The 20,982-nt window shown below is 49.0% G+C and overlaps 1 protein-coding gene across 2 annotated transcripts in view; it reads right to left on the minus strand.

Annotated features, from left to right (window-relative positions):
- Positions 1–20,982, minus strand: part of LOC134347866 (cell adhesion molecule DSCAM-like) — an 804,792-nt gene that overhangs the window by 146,082 nt on the left and 637,728 nt on the right. For both annotated transcript variants that reach the window (XM_063050412.1, XM_063050413.1), the window contains one exon: positions 18,445–18,515. In XM_063050412.1, coding sequence (XP_062906482.1) covers positions 18,445–18,515 — 71 coding nt within the window. The remainder of the gene's footprint in view (positions 1–18,444; positions 18,516–20,982) is intronic.

A 20,982-nucleotide genomic window follows, 5' to 3' on the forward strand; every position in this document is an offset into this window, starting at 1 on the left:
ATGCAAAACCCTTCCTTGCACAAGGAATATTTGTTTCAAAGCATTTTGAACTGAATTGACTTTATTTCTTTCATCCTTCACATAGACAAGGAGTAAAAATCTTTACTCCTTTGGTGCCATAGTGCGTCAGGCTCATTTGCACAGTTGTGGTTTAATGCCAGAAATGTGGGTCAGTTTGTGGCTGGAGCTGGAGGCTTGTATCATTCCCATTGCATTACTCCCCTGGAAGGCAGAAGAGGGAGGAGGAGGAGAATGGAGTTGAGAGGGAGGAGGAGGAGAACGTGGTTGAGAGGGAGGAGGAGGAGAATGGAGTTGAGAGGGAGGAGGAGGAGAACGTGGTTGAGAGGGAGGAGGAGGAGAATGGAGTTGAGAGGGAGGAGGAGGAGAATGTGGTTGAGAGGGAGGAGGAGGAGAATGGAGTTGAGAGGGAGGAGGAGGAGAATGGAGTTGAGAGGGAGGAGGAGGAGAATGGAGTTGAGAGGGAGGAGGAGGAGAATGGAGTTGAGAGGGAGGAGGAGGAGAATGGAGTTGAGAGGGAGGAGGAGGAGAACGTGGTTGAGAGGGAGGAGGAGGAGAATGGAGTTGAGAGGGAGGAGGAGGAGAATGGAGTTGAGAGGGAGGAGGAGGAGAATGGAGTTGAGAGGGAGGAGGAGGAGAATGTGGTTGAGAGGGAGGAGGAGGAGAATGGAGTTGAGAGGGAGGAGGAGGAGAATGGAGTTGAGAGGGAGGAGGAGGAGAACGTGGTTGAGAGGGAGGAGGAGGAGAATGGAGTTGAGAGGGAGGAGGAGGAGAATGGAGTTGAGAGGGAGGAGGAGGAGAATGAAGTTGAGAGGGAGGAGGAGGAGAATGGAGTTGAGAGGGAGGAGGAGGAGAATGGAGTTGAGAGGGAGGAGGAGGAGAATGTGGTTGAGAGGGAGGAGGAGGAGAATGGAGTTGAGAGGGAGGAGGAGGAGAATGTTGAGAGGGAGGAGGAGGAGAATGGAGTTGAGAGGGAGGAGGAGGAGAATGGAGTTGAGAGGGAGGAGGAGGAGAATGTGGTTGAGAGGGAGGAGGAGGAGAATGGAGTTGAGAGGGAGGAGGAGGAGAATGGAGTTGAGAGGGAGGAGGAGGAGAACGTGGTTGAGAGGGAGGAAGAGGAGAATGGAGTTGAGAGGGAGGAGGAGGAGAATGTTGAGAGGGAGGAGGAGGAGAATGAAGTTGAGAGGGAGGAGGAGGAGAATGGAGTTGAGAGGGAGGAGGAGGAGAATGGAGTTGAGAGGGAGGAGGAGGAGAATGTGGTTGAGAGGGAGGAGGAGGAGAATGGAGTTGAGAGGGAGGAGGAGGAGAATGTTGTTGAGAGGGAGGAGGAGGAGAATGAAGTTGAGAGGGAGGAGGAGGAGAATGGAGTTGAGAGGGAGGAGGAGGAGAACGTGGTTGAGAGGAGGAGGAGGAGGAGGAGAATGGAGTTGAGAGGGAGGAGGAGGAGAATGGGTTGAGAGGGAGGAGGAGGAGAATGGAGTTGAGAGGGAGGAGGAGGAGAAGGGTGAATGGAGTTGAGAGGGAGGAGGAGGAGAATGGAGTTGAGAGGGAGGAGGAGGAGAATGGAGTTGAGAGGGAGGAGGAGGAGAATGAAGTTGAGAGGGAGGAGGAGGAGAATGGAGTTGAGAGGGAGGAGGAGGAGAATGGAGTTGAGAGGGAGGAGGAGGAGAATGGAGTTGAGAGGGAGGAGGAGGAGAATGGAGTTGAGAGGGAGGAGGAGGAGAATGGAGTTGAGAGGGAGGAGGAGGAGAATGGAGTTGAGAGGGAGGAGGAGGAGAATGGAGTTGAGAGGGAGGAGGAGGAGAATGGAGTTGAGAGGGAGGAGGAGGAGAATGGAGTTGAGAGGGAGGAGGAGGAGAATGAAGTTGAGAGGGAGGAGGAGGAGAATGGAGTTGAGAGAGGAGGAGGAGGAGAATGGAGTTGAGAGGGAGGAGGAGGAGAATGGAGTTGAGAGGGAGGAGGAGGAGAATGGAGTTGAGAGGGAGGAGGAGGAGAATGGAGTTGAGAGGGAGGAGGAGGAGAATGGAGTTGAGAGGGAGGAGGAGGAGAACGTGGTTGAGAGGGAGGAGGAGGAGGAGAATGGAGTTGAGAGGGAGGAGGAGGAGAATGGAGTTGAGAGGGAGGAGGAGGAGAATGGAGTTGAGAGGGAGGAGGAGGAGAATGGAGTTGAGAGGGAGGAGGAGGAGAATGGAGTTGAGAGGGAGGAGGAGGAGAATGGAGTTGAGAGGGAGGAGGAGGAGAATGGAGTTGAGAGGGAGGAGGAGGAGAATGGAGTTGAGAGGGAGGAGGAGGAGAATGGAGTTGAGAGGGAGGAGGAGGAGAATGGAGTTGAGAGGGAGGAGGAGGAGAACGTGGTTGAGAGGGAGGAGGAGGAGGAGAATGGAGTTGAGAGGGAGGAAGAGGAGAATGGAGTTGAGAGGGAGGAGGAGGAGAATGGAGTTGAGAGGGAGGAGGAGGAGGAGGAGAATGGAGGAGGAGGAGGAGGAGGAGAATGGAGTTGAGAGGGAGGAGGAGGAGAATGGAGTTGAGAGTTGAGAGGGAGGAGGAGGAGAATGGAGTTGAGAGGGAGGAGGAGGAGAATGGAGTTGAGAGGGAGGAGGAGGAGAATGGAGTTGAGAGGGAGGAGGAGGAGAAGGAGTTGAGAGGGAGGAGGAGGAGAATGGAGTTGAGAGGGAGGAGGAGGAGAATGGAGTTGAGAGGGAGGAGGAGGAGGAGAATGGAGTTGAGAGGGAGGAGGAGGAGAATGGAGTTGAGAGGGAGGAGGAGGAGAATGGAGTTGAGAGGGAGGAGGAGGAGAATGGAGTTGAGAGGGAGGAGGAGGAGAATGGAGTTGAGAGGGAGGAGGAGGAGAATGGAGTTGAGAGGGAGGAGGAGGAGGAGAAGGAGTTGAGGAGAGGAGAGGAGTTGAGAGGGAGGAGGAGGAGAATGGAGTTGAGAGGGAGGAGGAGGAGAATGGAGTTGAGAGGGAGGAGGAGGAGAATGGAGTTGAGGGAGGAGGAGGAGATGGGAGGAGGAGGAGAATGGAGTTGAGAGGGAGGAGGAGGAGAATGGAGTTGAGAGGGAGGAGGAGGAGGATGGAGTTGAGAGGGAGGAGGAGGAGAATGGAGTTGAGAGGGAGGAGGAGGAGAATGGAGTTGAGAGGGAGGAGGAGGAGAATGGAGTTGAGAGGGAGGAGGAGGAGAATGGAGTTGAGAGGGAGGAGGAGGAGAATGGAGTTGAGAGGGAGGAGGAGGAGAATGGAGTTGAGAGGGAGGAGGAGGAGAATGGAGTTGAGAGGGAGGAGGAGGAGAATGGAGTTGAGAGGGAGGAGGAGGAGAATGGAGTTGAGAGGGAGGAGGAGGAGGATGGAGTTGAGAGGGAGGAGGAGGAGAATGGAGTTGAGAGGGAGGAGGAGGAGAATGGAGTTGAGAGGGAGGAGGAGGAGAATGGAGTTGAGAGGGAGGAGGAGGAGAATGGAGTTGAGAGGGAGGAGGAGGAGAATGGAGTTGAGAGGGAGGAGGAGGAGAATGGAGTTGAGAGGGAGGAGGAGGAGAATGGAGTTGAGAGGGAGGAGGAGGAGAATGGAGTTGAGAGGGAGGAGGAGGAGAATGGAGTTGAGAGGGAGGAGGAGGAGAATGGAGTTGAGAGGGAGGAGGAGGAGAATGGAGTTGAGAGGGAGGAGGAGGAGAATGGAGTTGAGAGGGAGGAGGAGGAGAATGGAGTTGAGAGGGAGGAGGAGGAGAATGGAGTTGAGAGGGAGGAGGAGGAGAATGGAGTTGAGAGGGAGGAGGAGGAGAATGGAGTTGAGAGGGAGGAGGAGGAGAATGGAGTTGAGAGGGAGGAGGAGGAGAATGGAGTTGAGAGGGAGGAGGAGGAGAATGGAGTTGAGAGGGAGGAGGAGGAGAATGGAGTTGAGAGGGAGGAGGAGGAGAATGGAGTTGAGAGGGAGGAGGAGGAGAATGGAGTTGAGAGGGAGGAGGAGGAGAATGGAGTTGAGAGGGAGGAGGAGGAGAATGGAGTTGAGAGGGAGGAGGAGGAGAATGGAGTTGAGAGGGAGGAGGAGGAGAATGGAGTTGAGAGGAGGAGGAGGAGAATGGGTTGAGAGGGAGGAGGAGGAGAATGGAGTTGAGAGGGAGGAGGAGGAGAATGGAGTTGAGAGGGAGGAGGAGGAGAATGGAGTTGAGAGGGAGGAGGAGGAGAATGGAGTTGAGAGGGAGGAGGAGGAGAACGTGGTTGAGAGGGAGGAGGAGGAGAATGGAGTTGAGAGGGAGGAGGAGGAGAATGGAGTTGAGAGGGAGGAGGAGGAGAATGGAGTTGAGAGGGAGGAGGAGGAGAACGTGGTTGAGAGGGAGGAGGAGGAGAACGTGGTTGAGAGGGAGGAGGAGGAGAATGGGATTGAGAGGGAGGAGGAGGAGAACGTGGTTGAGAGGGAGGAGGAGGAGAATGTGGTTGAGAGGGAGGAGGAGGAGAATGGGATTGAGAGGGAGGAGGAGGAGAATGGAGTTGAGAGGGAGGAGGAGGAGAATGGAGTTGAGAGGGAGGAGGAGGAGAATGGAGTTGAGAGGGAGGAGGAGGAGAATGGTGTTGAGAGGGAGGAGGAGGAGAATGGAGTTGAGAGGGAGGAGGAGGAGAATGGAGTTGAGAGGGAGGAGGAGGAGAACGTGGTTGAGAGGGAGGAGGAGGAGAATGGAGTTGAGAGGGAGGAAGAGGAGAATGGAGTTGAGAGGGAGGAGGAGGAGGAGGAGAATGGAGTTGAGAGGGAGGAGGAGGAGAATGGAGTTGAGAGGGAGGAGGAGAATGGGCTTGAGAGGGAGGAGGAGGAGAATGAAGTTGTAGAGGGAGGAGGAGGAGAATGGAGTTGAGAGGGAGGAGGAGAGAATGAGAGGGAGGAGGAGGAGAGTTGAGAGGGAGGAGGAGGAGAAGTTGAGAGGGAGGAGGAGGAGAGTTGAGAGGGAGGAGGAGGAGATGGAGTTGAGAGGAGGAGGAGGAGAATGGAGTTGAGAGGGAGGAGGAGAATGGAGTTGAGAGGGAGGAGGAGAATGGAGTTGAGAGGAGAAGGAGTTGAGAGGAGGAGGAGTTGAGAGGGAGGAGGAGGAGAGGATGGAGTTGAGAGGGAGGAGGAGGAGAGGGTTGAGAGGGAGGAGGAGAATGGAGTTGAGAGGGAGGAGGAGGAAGGGTTGGAGGAGGAGGAGGAGAATGGAGTTGAGAGGGAGGAGAGGAGAAGGGTTGAGAGGGAGGAGAAGTTGAGAGGGAGGAGGAGGAGAATGGAGTTGAGAGGGAGGAGGAGGAGAATGGAGTTGAGAGGGAGGAGGAGGAGATGGAGTTGAGAGGGAGGAGGAGGAGAATGGAGTTGAGAGGGAGGAGGAGGAGAGGGTTGGATGGAGTTGAGAGGGAGGAGGAGGAGAATGGAGTTGAGAGGGAGGAGGAGAATGGAGTTGAGAGGGATGGAGGAGGGAGAGGAGATGGAGTTGAGAGGGAGGAGGAGGAGAATGGAGTTGAGAGGGAGGAGGAGGAGATGGAGTTGAGAGGGAGGAGGAGGAGATGGAGTTGAGAGGAGGAGGAGGAGAATGGAGTTGAGAGGGAGGAGGAGGAGAATGGAGTTGAGAGGGAGGAGGAGGAGAATGGAGTTGAGAGGGAGGAGGAGGAGAATGTGGTTGAGAGGGAGGAGGAGGAGAATGGAGTTGAGAGGGAGGAGGAGGAGAATGGAGTTGAGAGGGAGGAGGAGGAGAATGGAGTTGAAGAGGGAGGAGGAGGAGAATGGAGTTGAGAGGGAGGAGGAGGAGAATGGAGTTGAGAGGGAGGAGGAGGAGAATGGAGTTGAGAGGGAGGAGGAGAATGGAGTTGAGAGGGAGGAGGAGGAGAATGGAGTTGAGAGGGAGGAGGAGGAGAATGGGATTGAGAGGGAGGAGGAGGAGGAGGAGAATGGAGTTGAGAGGGAGGAGGAGGAGAATGGAGTTGAGAGGGAGGAGGAGGAGAATGGAGTTGAGAGGGAGGAGGAGGAGAATGGAGTTGAGAGGGAGGAGGAGGAGAATGGAGTTGAGAGGGAGGAGGAGGAGAATGGAGTTGAGAGGGAGGAGGAGGAGAATGGAGTTGAGAGGGAGGAGGAGGAGAATGGAGTTGAGAGGGAGGAGGAGGAGAATGGAGTTGAGAGGGAGGAGGAGGAGAATGGAGTTGAGAGGGAGGAGGAGGAGAATGGAGTTGAGAGGGAGGAGGAGGAGAACGTGGTTGAGAGGGAGGAGGAGGAGAATGTGGTTGAGAGGGAGGAGGAGGAGAATGGAGTTGAGAGGGAGGAGGAGGAGAATGGAGTTGAGAGGGAGGAGGAGGAGAATGGGATTGAGATGGAGGAGGAGGAGAATGGAGTTGAGAGGGAGGAGGAGGAGAATGGAGTTGAGAGGGAGGAGGAGGAGAATGGAGTTGAGAGGGAGGAGGAGGAGAATGGAGTTGAGAGGGAGGAGGAGGAGAATGGAGTTGAGAGGGAGGAGGAGGAGAATGTTGTTGAGAGGGAGGAGGAGGAGAATGTGGTTGAGAGGGAGGAGGAGGAGAATGGAGTTGAGAGGGAGGAGGAGGAGAATGGAGTTGAGAGGGAGGAGGAGGAGAATGGAGTTGAGAGGGAGGAAGAGGAGAATGGAGTTGAGAGGGAGGAGGAGGAGGAGGAGAATGGAGTTGAGAGGGAGGAGGAGGAGAATGGAGTTGAGAGGAGGAGGAGAATGGAGTTGAGAGGGAGGAGGAGGAGAATGAGTTGAGAGGGAGGAGGAGGAGAATGGAGTTGAGAGGGAGGAGGAGGAGAATGGAGTTGAGAGGAGAGGGAGGAGGAGGAGAAGGTGGTTGAGAGGGAGGAGGAGGAGAATGGAGTTGAGAGGGAGGAGGAGGAGAACGTGGTTGAGAGGAGGAGGAGGAGAGAGAATGGAGTTGAGTTGAGAGAGGGAGGAGGAGGAGGAGAATGGAGTTGAGAGGGAGGAGGAGGAGAATGGAGTTGAGAGGGAGGAGGAGGAGAATGGAGTTGAGAGGGAGGAGGAGGAGAATGGAGTTGAGAGGGAGGAGGAGGAGAATGGAGTTGAGAGGGAGGAGGAGAATGGAGTTGAGAGGGAGGAGGAGGAGAATGGAGTTGAGAGGGAGGAGGAGGAGAACGTGGTTGAGAGGGAGGAGGAGGAGGAGAATGGAGTTGAGAGGGAGGAAGAGGAGAATGGAGTTGAGAGGGAGGAGGAGGAGAATGGAGTTGAGAGGGAGGAGGAGGAGAATGGAGTTGAGAGGGAGGAGGAGGAGAATGGAGTTGAGAGGGAGGAGGAGGAGAACGTGGTTGAGATGGAGGAGGAGGAGAATGGAGTTGAGAGGGAGGAGGAGGAGAATGGAGTTGAGAGGGAGGAGGAGGAGAATGGAGTTGAGAGGGAGGAGGAGGAGAATGGAGTTGAGAGGGAGGAGGAGGAGAATGGGATTGAGATGGAGGAGGAGGAGAATGGAGTTGAGAGGGAGGAGGAGGAGAATGGGCTTGAGATGGAGGAGGAGGAGAATGGAGTTGAGAGGGAGGAGGAGGAGAATGGAGTTGAGAGGGAGGAGGAGGAGAATGGAGTTGAGAGGGAGGAGGAGGAGGAGAATGGAGTTGAGAGGGAGGAGGAGGAGAATGGAGTTGAGAGGGAGGAGGAGGAGAATGGAGTTGAGAGGGAGGAGGAGGAGAATGGAGTTGAGAGGGAGGAGGAGAATGGGCTTGAGAGGGAGGAGGAGGAGAATGAAGTTGAGAGGGAGGAGGAGGAGAATGGAGTTGAGAGGGAGGAGGAGGAGAATGGAGTTGAGAGGGAGGAGGAGGAGAATGGAGTTGAGAGGGAGGAGGAGGAGAATGGAGTTGAGAGGGAGGAGGAGGAGAATGGAGTTGAGAGGGAGGAGGAGGAGAATGGAGTTGAGAGGGAGGAGGAGGAGAACGTGGTTGAGATGGAGGAGGAGGAGAATGGAGTTGAGAGGGAGGAGGAGGAGAATGGAGTTGAGAGGGAGGAGGAGGAGGAGAATGGAGTTGAGAGGGAGGAGGAGGAGAATGGAGTTGAGAGGGAGGAGGAGGAGAATGGAGTTGAGAGGGAGGAGGAGGAGAATGGAGTTGAGAGGGAGGAGGAGGAGAATGGAGTTGAGAGGGAGGAGGAGGAGAACGTGGTTGAGAGGGAGGAGGAGGAGAATGGAGTTGAGAGGGAGGAGGAGGAGAATGGAGTTGAGAGGGAGGAGGAGGAGAATGGAGTTGAGAGGGAGGAGGAGGAGAATGGAGTTGAGAGGGAGGAGGAGGAGAATGGAGTTGAGAGGGAGGAGGAGGAGAATGGAGTTGAGAGGGAGGAGGAGGAGAATGGAGTTGAGAGGGAGGAGGAGGAGAATGGAGTTGAGAGGGAGGAGGAGGAGAATGGAGTTGAGAGGGAGGAGGAGGAGAATGAAGTTGAGAGGGAGGAGGAGGAGAATGGAGTTGAGAGGGAGGAGGAGGAGAATGTTGAGAGGGAGGAGGAGGAGAATGAAGTTGAGAGGGAGGAGGAGGAGAATGGAGTTGAGAGGGAGGAGGAGGAGAATGGAGTTGAGAGGGAGGAGGAGGAGAATGGAGTTGAGAGGGAGGAGGAGGAGAATGGAGTTGAGAGGGAGGAGGAGAATGGAGTTGAGAGGGAGGAGGAGGAGAATGGAGTTGAGAGGGAGGAGGAGGAGAATGGAGTTGAGAGGGAGGAGGAGGAGAATGAAGTTGAGAGGGAGGAGGAGGAGAATGGGATTGAGAGGGAGGAGGAGGAGGAGGAGAATGGAGTTGAGAGGGAGGAGGAGGAGAATGAAGTTGAGAGGGAGGAGGAGGAGAATGGGATTGAGAGGGAGGAGGAGGAGGAGGAGAATGGGATTGAGAGGGAGGAGGAGGAGGAGGAGAATGGAGTTGAGAGGGAGGAGGAGGAGAATGGAGTTGAGAGGGAGGAGGAGGAGAATGGAGTTGAGAGGGAGGAGGAGGAGAACGTGGTTGAGAGGGAGGAGGAGGAGAATGGGATTGAGAGGGAGGAGGAGGAGAACGTGGTTGAGAGGGAGGAGGAGGAGAATGTGGTTGAGAGGGAGGAGGAGGAGAATGGGATTGAGAGGGAGGAGGAGGAGAATGGAGTTGAGAGGGAGGAGGAGGAGAATGGGATTGAGATGGAGGAGGAGGAGAATGGAGTTGAGAGGGAGGAGGAGGAGAATGGAGTTGAGAGGGAGGAGGAGGAGAATGGAGTTGAGAGGGAGGAAGAGGAGAATGGAGTTGAGAGGGAGGAGGAGGAGAATGGAGTTGAGAGGGAGGAGGAGGAGAACGTGGTTGAGAGGGAGGAGGAGGAGAACGTGGTTGAGAGGGAGGAGGAGGAGAATGGAGTTGAGAGGGAGGAGGAGGAGAATGGAGTTGAGAGGGAGGAGGAGGAGAATGGAGTTGAGAGGGAGGAAGAGGAGAATGGAGTTGAGAGGGAGGAGGAGGAGAATGGGATTGAGATGGAGGAGGAGGAGAATGGAGTTGAGAGGGAGGAGGAGGAGAATGGAGTTGAGAGGGAGGAGGAGGAGAATGGAGTTGAGAGGGAGGAGGAGGAGAATGGAGTTGAGAGGGAGGAGGAGGAGAACGTGGTTGAGAGGGAGGAGGAGGAGAACGTGGTTGAGAGGGAGGAGGAGGAGAATGGAGTTGAGAGGGAGGAGGAGGAGAACGTGGTTGAGAGGGAGGAGGAGGAGAACGTGGTTGAGAGGGAGGAGGAGGAGAATGGAGTTGAGAGGGAGGAGGAGGAGAACGTGGTTGAGAGGGAGGAGGAGGAGAATGGAGTTGAGAGGGAGGAGGAGGAGAACGTGGTTGAGAGGGAGGAGGAGGAGAATGGAGTTGAGAGGGAGGAGGAGGAGGAGGAGAATGGAGTTGAGAGGGAGGAGGAGGAGAATGGAGTTGAGAGGGAGGAGGAGGAGAATGTGGTTGAGAGGGAGGAGGAGGAGGAGGAGAATGGAGTTGAGAGGGAGGAGGAGGAGAATGGAGTTGAGAGGGAGGAGGAGGAGAATGGAGTTGAGAGGGAGGAGGAGGAGAATGGAGTTGAGAGGGAGGAGGAGGAGAATGGAGTTGAGAGGGAGGAGGAGGAGAATGGAGTTGAGAGGGAGGAGGAGGAGAATGGAGTTGAGAGGGAGGAGGAGGAGAACGTGGTTGAGAGGGAGGAGGAGGAGAAGGGAGTTGAGAGGGAGGAGGAGGAGAACGTGGTTGAGAGGGAGGAGGAGGAGAATGGGATTGAGAGGGAGGAGGAGGAGAATGGAGTTGAGAGGGAGGAGGAGGAGAATGTTGAGAGGGAGGAGGAGGAGAATGGAGTTGAGAGGGAGGAGGAGGAGAATGGAGTTGAGAGGGAGGAGGAGGAGGAGAATGGAGTTGAGAGGGAGGAGGAGGAGAATGGAGTTGAGAGGGAGGAGGAGGAGAATGTTGAGAGGGAGGAGGAGGAGGAGAATGGAGTTGAGAGGGAGGAGGAGGAGAATGGAGTTGAGAGGGAGGAGGAGGAGAATGGAGTTGAGAGGGAGGAGGAGGAGAATGTTGAGAGGGAGGAGGAGGAGAATGGGATTGAGATGGAGGAGGAGGAGAATGGAGTTGAGAGGGAGGAGGGGGAGAATGGGATTGAGATGGAGAAGGAGGAGAATGGGGTTAAAAGGAATAATAAATCAACCATGATCGAGCTGTGGAGCGTATTCGATGGGCCGAACAGCCTAATTCTGCCCCCACGTTTTATGGTGTTATTTTGTGTGTAACATGTTAAACAAAGTGAAATACATTATTAGATGTAGAAGAAGTACCATCCAATAGTCTAAAACATAGTCCGACACTGCCAAATTGCCAAGACTGCCAGATCATCAGAGTCCCACTCTCCACTCTGATGGATGTCTCTTGAGTAGAAGGAATAGAACCATAGAAACCATAGAAACTACAGCACAGAAACAGGCCCTTTGGCCCTTCTTGGCTGTGCCGAACCATTTTCTGCCTCGTCTCACTGACCAGCACACAGACCATATCCCTCCATACACCTCCCATCCATGTATCTGTCCAATGTATTCTTAAAAGTTAAAAAAGAACCGCATTTACCACCTCGTCTGGCAGCTCATTCCATACTCCCACCACTCTCTGTGTGAAGAAGACCCCACTAATGTTCCCTTTAAACTTTTCCTCCCTCACCCTTAACCCATGTCCTCTGGTTTTTTTCTCCCCTTGCCTCAGTGGAAAAAGCCTGCTTGCATTCACTCTATCTATACCCATCATAATTTTATATACGTCTATCAAATCTCCCCTCATTCTTCTACGCTCCAGGGAATAAAGTCCTAACCTATTCAACCTTTCTCTGTAACTGAGTTTCTCAAGTCCCGGCAACATCCTTGTAAACCTTCTCTGCACTCTTTCAACCTTATTTATATCCTTCCTGTAATTTGGTGACCAAAACTGAACACAATACTCCAGATTCGGCCTCACCAATGCCTTATATAACCTCATCATAACATTCCAATTCTTATACTCAATACTTCGATTAATAAAGGCCAATGTACCAAAAGCTCTCTTTACGACCCTATCTACCTGTGACGCCACTTTTAGGGAATTTTGTATCTGTATTCCCAGATCCCTCTGTTCCACTGCACTCCTCAGTGCCTTACCATTAACCCTGTATGTTCTACCTTGGTTTGTCCTTCCAAAGTGCAATACTTCACACTTGTCCGTATTAAACTCCATCTGCCATTTTTCAGCCCATTTTCCCAGCTGGTCCAAGTCCCTCTGCAGGCTCTGAAAACATTCCTCACTGTCTACTACACCTCCAATCTTTGTATCATCAGCAAACTTGCTGATCCAATTTACCAGATTATCATCCAGATCATTGATATAGATGACAAATAACAATGGACCCAGCACTGATCCCTGTGGCACACCACTAGTCCTCCAATCAGAGTAGCAATTCTCTACCACCACTCTCTGGCTTCTTCCATCGAGCCAATGTCTAATCCAATTTACCACCTCTCCATGTATACCTAGCGACTGAATTTTCCTAACTAATCTCCCATGCGGGACCTTGTCAAAGGCCTTACTGAAGTCCATGTAGATAATATCCACTGCCTTCCCTTCATCCACTTTCCTGGTAACCTCCTCGAAAAACTCCAGTAGATTGGTCAAACATGACCTACCACATACAAAGCCATGTTGACTCTCCCTAATAAGCCCCTGTCTATCCAAATGCTTGTAGATTCTGTCTCTTAGTACTCCCTCCAATAACTTACCTACTACTGAATAGGATTAGGTTATGTCTGCTGCTGAAAATTGCAATTTACACATCAGTTTTGCATTTGAATCTTCAAGTGACAGAAAAGGCTATCAACCATATGCTGGCAAATCGGATTGGTATAGGTGGGTGGTGATGATAGGCATGGGCATAGTGGGCCAAAGGGCCTGTTATTCAATGAATTATTGATCCTCTGAGCTAACGTAGCCTCGTAAAGAGTAAACAATAACATTCTTCCTCTCAAGCAACACACATAAAAAAGTTGCTGGTGAATGCAGCAGGCTAGGCAGCATCTGTAGGAAGAGGTGCAGTCGACGTTTCGGGCCGAGACCCTTCATCAGGACTAACTGAAAGAAGAGCTAGTAAGAGATTTGAAAGTGGGAGGGGGAGGGGGAGATCAGAAATGATAGGAGAAGACAGGAGGGGGAGGGATGGAGCCAAGAGCTGGACAGGTGATTGGCAAAAGGCGGGGGGGATCCCAGAGGATGGGCAAGGGGTATAGTCAGAGGGACAGAGGGAGAAAAAGGAGACAGAGAGAAAGAATGTGTGTATAAAAATAAATAACAGATGGGGTACGAGGGGGACATGGGGCATTAGTGGAAGTTAGAGAAGTCAATGCTCATGCCATCAGGTTGGAGGCTACCCATACGGAATATAAAGTGTTGTTCCTCCAACCTGAGTGTGGCTTCATCTTTACAGTAGAGGAGGCCGTGGATAGACATGTCAGAATGGGAATGGGATGTGGAATTAAAATGTGTGGCCACTGGGAGATCCTGCTTTCTCTGGCAGACAGAGTGTAGGTGTTCAGCGAAATGTCTGTATCCATGAAGTGAATTCTGAGAGAATTTACATGCAGTGAAGAAGAAAGTACTTCCGTTTCTGGAGTGCCCTCAGAACCTCATGTTGTAAAATATATGACATATTTTCTAATGAAGTGCAACAACATTTGCACAAAGTGTCCCTCGATAATAAGGAGATAGGGGTCAGACAGCCTGTGTCAGAGTGGCACGGGTTTACTGAGTAGCTGCTATAAATACAGAGTAAACATAGGCATAAAAAGGCGTTTCAATGTAATATCAGGTGAGTATGAGCGAGGCACTATGGATGTAGAGGCACACCAAAAACAACAGATGCTGGAGTCTGAAGCAGCAAGCGAGAAGCTGTAGGAACTCAGTGGCTCAGGGACCGGCTGCGTACGGAAGTAGACAGTTGACGTTTTGGATCGAGACTTTGAATCTTGACTACCCCGATGAAGTGAAATATCAAATGCTCATTTCCCTCCACAGATGCAGCCTGACCCAACATACAATTAAGCCAAGAGTTCTTTTCCTTAGACCTACATATTTGTTTATTGAGATACAATACGGAGCAGGCCATGCTGCCCAGCGATCCCCCAATTTAACCCCAGTCTAATCCTGGGACAATTTACAATGACCTATTAACCTACAAACCGGTATGTCTTCGGACTGTGGGAGGAAATTGGAGCACCTGGAGGAAACCCACGTGATCACGGGAGTCCCCAGAGAGCAGTGGGAATTGAACCTGGGTTCAATAAACCACCGACTCAACCTGCAAGTCAAACTTAAGGAGTCCTGCATGTGGCTTCCCAAGTCTCTTTGCACCTCTGATTTCTAAATTTGTTCCCCATTAGGAAAATAGTCTACACCTTTATTCCTTCTACCAATGTTCATTGCCATACACTTCCCCATAACCCGGTGTAATTGTCCTGATCTGCAAGTGATCACTGTCTTCTCCTGGCAATTTGCTACCAAAGCAACAAAGCTGAAAGTGACCACCATGAGTACAGGCAATAATGCCAAGGCCCCTTCTGATTTCTGGGGGTGGCATGGTAGTGTAGTGGTTAGCACAACAGTTTACACTTTGTGACTGTATGTGCCATCATAACTATATGTGCTGTGTGCTGTGTCCCACAGTATGTACTGAGTTTTGTACCTTGGCTCTGGGGGAATGCTGTTCTGTTTAGCTATATATATATGTATATATATGGGGTGTCAGGGAGGGGTAGCACCTCTGGTGGGGGAACATGTCACGTCCTTTTCAGAGCGGTTAGTCCACCTTTGGTCCCCACCTGGCACTCAGCTCTCACCTGTGGCTCCCCGTAGCTGTTTGCATGCGACAGTGGCCACACCCTGGGCAACGGCTTCGACAAGCCGGCTAAACCAGGTGAGGGTAGCCGACGGGTCTCAAACCCTCGGTGAGATAGGGAGTTGTCTATCCCAGCATGTGAAGACAGACTCTGGTGGATTGAGCAGACGAGACCAATTGAAGGTCCAACGGTCAAGAAGGCGATCTCTGCAAGCGTCGTGGAACGTGTAGAGCAGGACAAGACACAGAAGATGTCCTGGTCATCCACTGCGCCTAGTCCCATCTCCAGCCGTCTTGACTCTGTCTTGCCACTGGATCCAGATGGGAATTGGGAAGAGAGAGGGAGGCTGACGCTGCGCAACTCTTCCTCACTTAAATCCAAATCACGCGCTAGTCTTGACACCGTCATTATGGTGTTGAGGCCCTCATCGATGTCAACGACGGACGAACAACAATATATATATATGTGTGCGTGTGTGTGTGTGTGTGTGTGTGTGTGTGTATGTATGTTTGAATAACAATTAAACTTGAACTTGAGTGGACATGGAGAGGATGTTTCCTACGGCGGGGGGGCGGGGGGGAATCTAGGACCAGAATATGAGGACTTCTATTTGGAACGGAGATGAGGAGGAATTTCTTTAGCCCTGATTTAACCCTTGGAATTTATTGCCGCAGTCGGCTATGGAGGCCAAGTCACTGGATGTACTTAAAATAAAGGTTCTTGATTTGTAAGAGTGTCAAAGGTTATGCGAATAAGGCAGGAGAATAGGGTTGAAAGGGATAATAAATCAGCCGATGAAATGGTGGAGCAGACTCGAAGGGCCATATGGCCTAATTCTGCTCCTGTCTTCTAGTCCTATAGTCTTCTTGAAACATATAAGATCCTTGGAGGAATGAATAGCTAAGTGTTGAGAAGTTTCTATAGTCGGGGAATCTTAAATGAGGCAACGCGTATACAAGATTAGGGGCTGTCCTATAAATCCAAGATACATCAAAAGATCTTCTCACAGAGGGTAGTGAATCAATGGAATTCTCTACCCTGGATGTTTGTGGAGATGACATCATTGGGGAACGTGTAGAGGAAAGATCAGGGAATTGAGGTCTGTGAGGAACCGGTGCAGAAGAGGAAATATTGGTCATGATCATTTTAGATGATGGTGCAGACCCGAGAGGCTCTTCCTCTTGCTTTTCTATCTTCTCATGTCCTTGTATATTAAAAATAAACAATTATCCCCACAAATGTATAAGTGTGCAGAAAGCCACAGCATACATTGGCTGCACTATGTGTCAACTACGAATGTGCGGTAGTTACTTGTTCAGGCTAGTGCTGTGATTCCTTGCAAAGCTCCAGGTAAGGCAGGGCAGCAGGTGCATGGGAGCACCACCAATTCACATGATAGCTACTGTATACATTTGACATGCAAATATATAGCTATACTTTATCATTGCTTGATCTAAATCCTGGGACTTGCCACCCAAAAGTACAGTAGAAGTACCTTCAGCAGAGGTTCAAGAGGCACCTCACCTCCGCCATCTAGAGAAGGGCAATACATGAATTTTTAAAAAGAGGCAGAGAGCAGCATGGACACAATGCAGGGAGAGGCACATTGAAAGCCCACCCTTTCCTAGACATCCTAAATGTGTGCACACACACACACACACACACACACAGATATGCACTAACATACCCACACAAAACATATACAAACACAAAAACATACATACACACACACACAAACCTACATACACACACATGCACAAATATACACACACACAAACATATATACAGAAAAATTCACACCCAAAACATATAACACAGATACCCACACATACACACACAAAACATATACACACACGTACATACACATACACACACAAACATACACACACACATGCACAAATATACAAACATACACACACACACACAGGTGACTGATGCACTTAAACTACACAACATGTACAAAGGTCAACATAATATCCACACCCGGAGCTCACCCACATCTAAACACAAACAACAGCCGTTATTTGGCACAGTTCACAGTTAATATAAAGACAAAATATTTAGGTCTTAGAAGGTGGTTTGAACATATCATGTATTGTACTAAGTGTTTAAGAGAAAGAATGAAGCATCGTGGATGAAGAAAAAGAAATTAAGAGCAGGTCCTGTGAAAGGACATCAATTTAAATCAAACCGTTTGCCCTAGAGCTCAAAGATAGAACATATACACCCAGATTAAATCTGGTTATCAATGAATCTCCAAACTGATTCTCACCGAACAACGTTAACCTTCCATTCCTATACAGAGGTGGGAAATAAATCATGTTTCTGTAAGCAGCAAACATCTGGGAGCTTATACAGAAAGTAATAAGATGGTTGCAAGCCTCTTTTGAAATCTAATCCCAATTGCAAAGTTCAGCATTTATTTCAGGGAAGCCCCCAGTGTCATTATCAAGAACTTGTTAGTGAGGTGAAAAAATACTTTATTCACAGTCCCATAGCTCTTTACATCCAATGAGGTACTTTACATGGCTGACCTACTGAGTAGTTCAGAATTCAGCAAATGCACTCTCTTGCTTTTTGATTAATTTACAAGGATGGTGGTTGTCAAAAATGTCTCAAATAGTTTGCATACATCAAACTCCAACAACTAGCAATATGTAATGACTGTAAAATCTGTTTCTAGAGATGTTTGTTGAAGTAAAAGTAATGTTTTGAACACCAAGGGGTGAGGGAAAATAGGGCCTGGCTTAATGTCCCTTTAAATGACAGTAACCTTAATAATGCTTCAATGCTACAGTGCTAAGTTCAAAGTACATATACGTTACCATATATTTGTTTGAGCTTCATTTTCTTGCGGGCATTTACAGGAGAACAAAGAAATACAATAGGATCAATGAAAAACTACACAAAGACCGACAAACAAGCAATGAAGACCTCAAGGAACCTGGTAGCGTTTCCGAGCACCACCAGGTTCAGGAACAATTATTACCCCTCAACCATCAGGCTCTTGAACCAGTGTAGATAACTTCACTCGCCCCATCACTGAACTGTTCCCACAACCTATGAACTCACTTTGAAGGACTCTTCATCTCATGTTCTGATATTTTTGCTTATTTATTTTATTTTTTGTTTTTTATTACACTTGCACAGTTTGTTCTCTTCTGCACACTGGTTGTCTGCACCATTGGGTGCGGTCTTTCATTGATTCTATTATGGTTGTTGGACTTACTGAGTATGCCCGCAAGAAAACAAATCTCATGGTGACATATAAGTACCTTGATAATAAGTTTACTTCGTACTTTGAACAATGTCCAAAAAGGGCCAACTGTGCAACTGCAAAATAATCAACGAACAAAACAAACAAAGAATACTGAGAACATGAGTTATAGAGTCCTTGAAAGTGAGTCCATAGGTTGTTGAATCAGTTCAGCTTTAGGGGAGGAGGTGAGATTATCCACGCTGGTTCAGGAGCCTGATAGTCGTAGGGTAATGACTGTTCCTGAAGCTGGTGATGTGGATCTGGGGCTCATTTACCTCCTTCACAATGGCAGCAGCAAGAAGAAAGAATGGTCTGGATGGTGGGGGTCCTTGATAACGGATGCTGCTTTCCTGTGCTGCAGTGTCAATACATGGACTTATACTCAAGTCTCTGGAGTGAGTCTACAACCTACTGTCCCAGAGGCAAGAAGGTCACCACCTGAGTTAGACTTATTATAGAACAAATGTCCTTGCTCCTAACTTCAGAAACAAAATGCCTATTGAAGTGAAACAGCACAAAATGCCACTTGGTGTGATATATGAAGGTGAGAAAGCAGTGACACTAAACCCCACCCATTCAAAAGAAGCTGCAAATCAAATCATGCACTGGGTATAAGACTCCCCTGTAATAAAAAGAATCCATGTTCCCTGTCTCCTGAAGACATGGTCCGCAGGTACATTAAAGTACTGTCATCTGCACGTTCTTCTGCATGTCATGTACGCTCCGACACTTTGGAAATAATTGCTACTATGCACAGTGAACAGAAGAACTCCAATCCCAGGCAGATTAAAACACGAGTAAGTTGCTCTCTGACATTCCTATTCTCATGAATGAGTCAGAAACAATTCAGTTACCTTCCACGTCACTTTGATAGCCTGAGAAGACAGAGATTCGAGGACAACATCAACAGGTGGGCCATCTGGGGCTATAGCAAGGGGTCGAAACAGAAAAGAGAAAACTTTAGCCATACTGTTGAAAGTGAGATGCTGGGCACCTTTGAACAATGAGATCATGACCCAGGGTGAAATGAACCCACACACAATATACTGAAACCTTCTGGTGAAATGAAAAATACAGACCCTCAGGATTTAAATTGATTTCAACAATTTACGTGTTACCATTACACACAAATATGCTTCATTTTAGCAACTTCCTTCGCCTAGTCTTCAATGTTGGCATTAAAATTGCCATATGCACCTTAGCTGTTTACAGAAGTAGCGAAGAACACAGGAAAATGTGGCTGAACCTCACTTTTACCCAGATGTTTTATCCAGTTCCCTGTTAAACAAATTCATCAATTGAGCATTACATACAAAGAATGAACAGCAATGATGCTTCTTTGGTTATGAGTTCAGGGTCAGATTGATAAATGAGCTGTGTTATTGCGTTATTACAAAAATTAGACTTACACTTTTCTTTAAAATGAAAAATTAGTAGAAATACAAGGTTGGAACACTGGTACTTATCACCAAGGCTTCATTTTAATACAGGAGACTCTGGGTTAAATTCATCAGATTATTCATTTCCGAAGGTAGCATAATAGTTAAAACACTCATCTCCAGAGAAAATGAAGGTGCAAGTTCAAATCCCACCTTCATAGCTGGTGCAACTGGATAGAAGATGTAGAATTAAAAAGTCAATAGAAAAGAAAATGCTAGTTTGTAATTAGCAAGTGAAATTCTATCTGGTTCAACTGGAAGTGAAATCTGTTGCCCATTCCCAGTCCGGTTCTGCATATCTCCAGATCTACAGCAAGACTATTGAATGTCAACTGGTTTCCCAAATGACCAGGAGAGGTCAGTTAGGAATGGGCAGTAACTATTACTTATAAATATTCTTGCTTTCAAAAAAATCATGGCAATGTGATATATGAGAAATGAGGGGGGGATCTCATTGAACCCCATTGAATACTGAAAGGCCTATGTAGAGTGGACATGGAGAGCATGTTACCTATTGTGAGGGAGCCTAGAAACAGGGGCACAGTCTCAGAATACAAGGATGTCTCTTTAGAACAGAGGAGGAGGATTTTTTTTTTCACCAGAGTGTGGTGAATCCGTGGAATTCATTGTCGCAGGTTGCTGTGGAGTCCAAGATATTGTGTATATTTAAAGTGGAGGTTTATAGGTTCTTGATTAGTAAGGGCATTAATGGTAATGGGGAGTATGGGGTTGAGAGTGATAATAAATCAGCCATGGTGGAATAGTGGAGCAGACTTGATGGGCTGAATGGCCCAATTCTGTTCCTATGTCTGAGGATCTTATGGTCTACAGCAACCCTCTGGATTTCAATTGATTTCAGCAATTTTGCATAATCATCTTGTCCATAATATATCAGAACCAGTCACTTCTAATGAAAGATTACCAGCTTTCATTTTCACTCCCAGCCGTTCCTGGCATCTCCAAGCCTGAATGCTTGAAACTGCAGTGAGTAAAACTGTTCCGAATTATCTTACTGCTCATTTCTCATCAGCCATCAGTGCCAAAAATCACTGCTTTTTAAACACAGGCACATACAACTGATGTTATTTAAAAACTGTTTGCTCAAAGCATGGTGTAGAGTGTAACAGCCTCACCACTGTTCGACAACAGTCTCTTGCCCCAAGTAAGTGGCAGTGTCCCAAATAAATGAAGGGATTCCAGCTATTTTCTCGATTAGTTTTTGTTCTTTCAGAGTTGTCCCAAAAAAGTGGCTTCCCCAATTAACTGATGGTCCAATTAACTAGAATCCACTGTACATAGCAAATTCCAGTGTGCTAAGGAATGCTGGTGAGCAGAGGGACCTTGGAATTCAAGTCTATAGTTCTCTGAAAATAGAAAACCAGGTAGATAATACGGTGAATAAGGCAAATGATATGCTTGACTTCATAGGTCAGGTCAAAGAATATAAAATTTGTACACCCTGTCACAAATTCACAAAAAGACTGGCAGTACTGCACGGAGAATTGCGTGCCAGTCTGGTCACCAGACAATGGAAAGGATACGATACTGGTGAGAGAGCGGAGGAGATACACCAGGATGCTGCCTGCATAGGAAGATTTTATTAGGAGCAGAGATGGGATAAGGTGGATTTGTTTTCCCTGGAGTGAAGGAGGGAGAGAAGTGATCTGATAGAAGTATGTAAAACTGCAAGAGGGACAGATAGTCAGAAACCTTTCCCCAATGTATGGATGTTAAAAACAAGAGGGTAGAGGGTTATGAGATGAATAAGCTTTTAAAGCAATTTGGAGGAATGGTTTTTACATAGAGGATAGTAGATATCTGAAATATCTGGATATCTGGATCTCTGGCACTGTGAGGCAGTAATTCTACTAACTGCACCACTGTGATGGCCAAGGCTAGTGCATGGGAGGTATTAACACAAAACAATTATTTGAAGTTACTAGCTGATTGTGA

This window comes from Mobula hypostoma, chromosome 6 (genome assembly GCF_963921235.1).
Source record: "Mobula hypostoma chromosome 6, sMobHyp1.1, whole genome shotgun sequence".
In the NCBI taxonomy this organism is placed as follows: Eukaryota; Metazoa; Chordata; class Chondrichthyes; order Myliobatiformes; family Myliobatidae; genus Mobula; species Mobula hypostoma.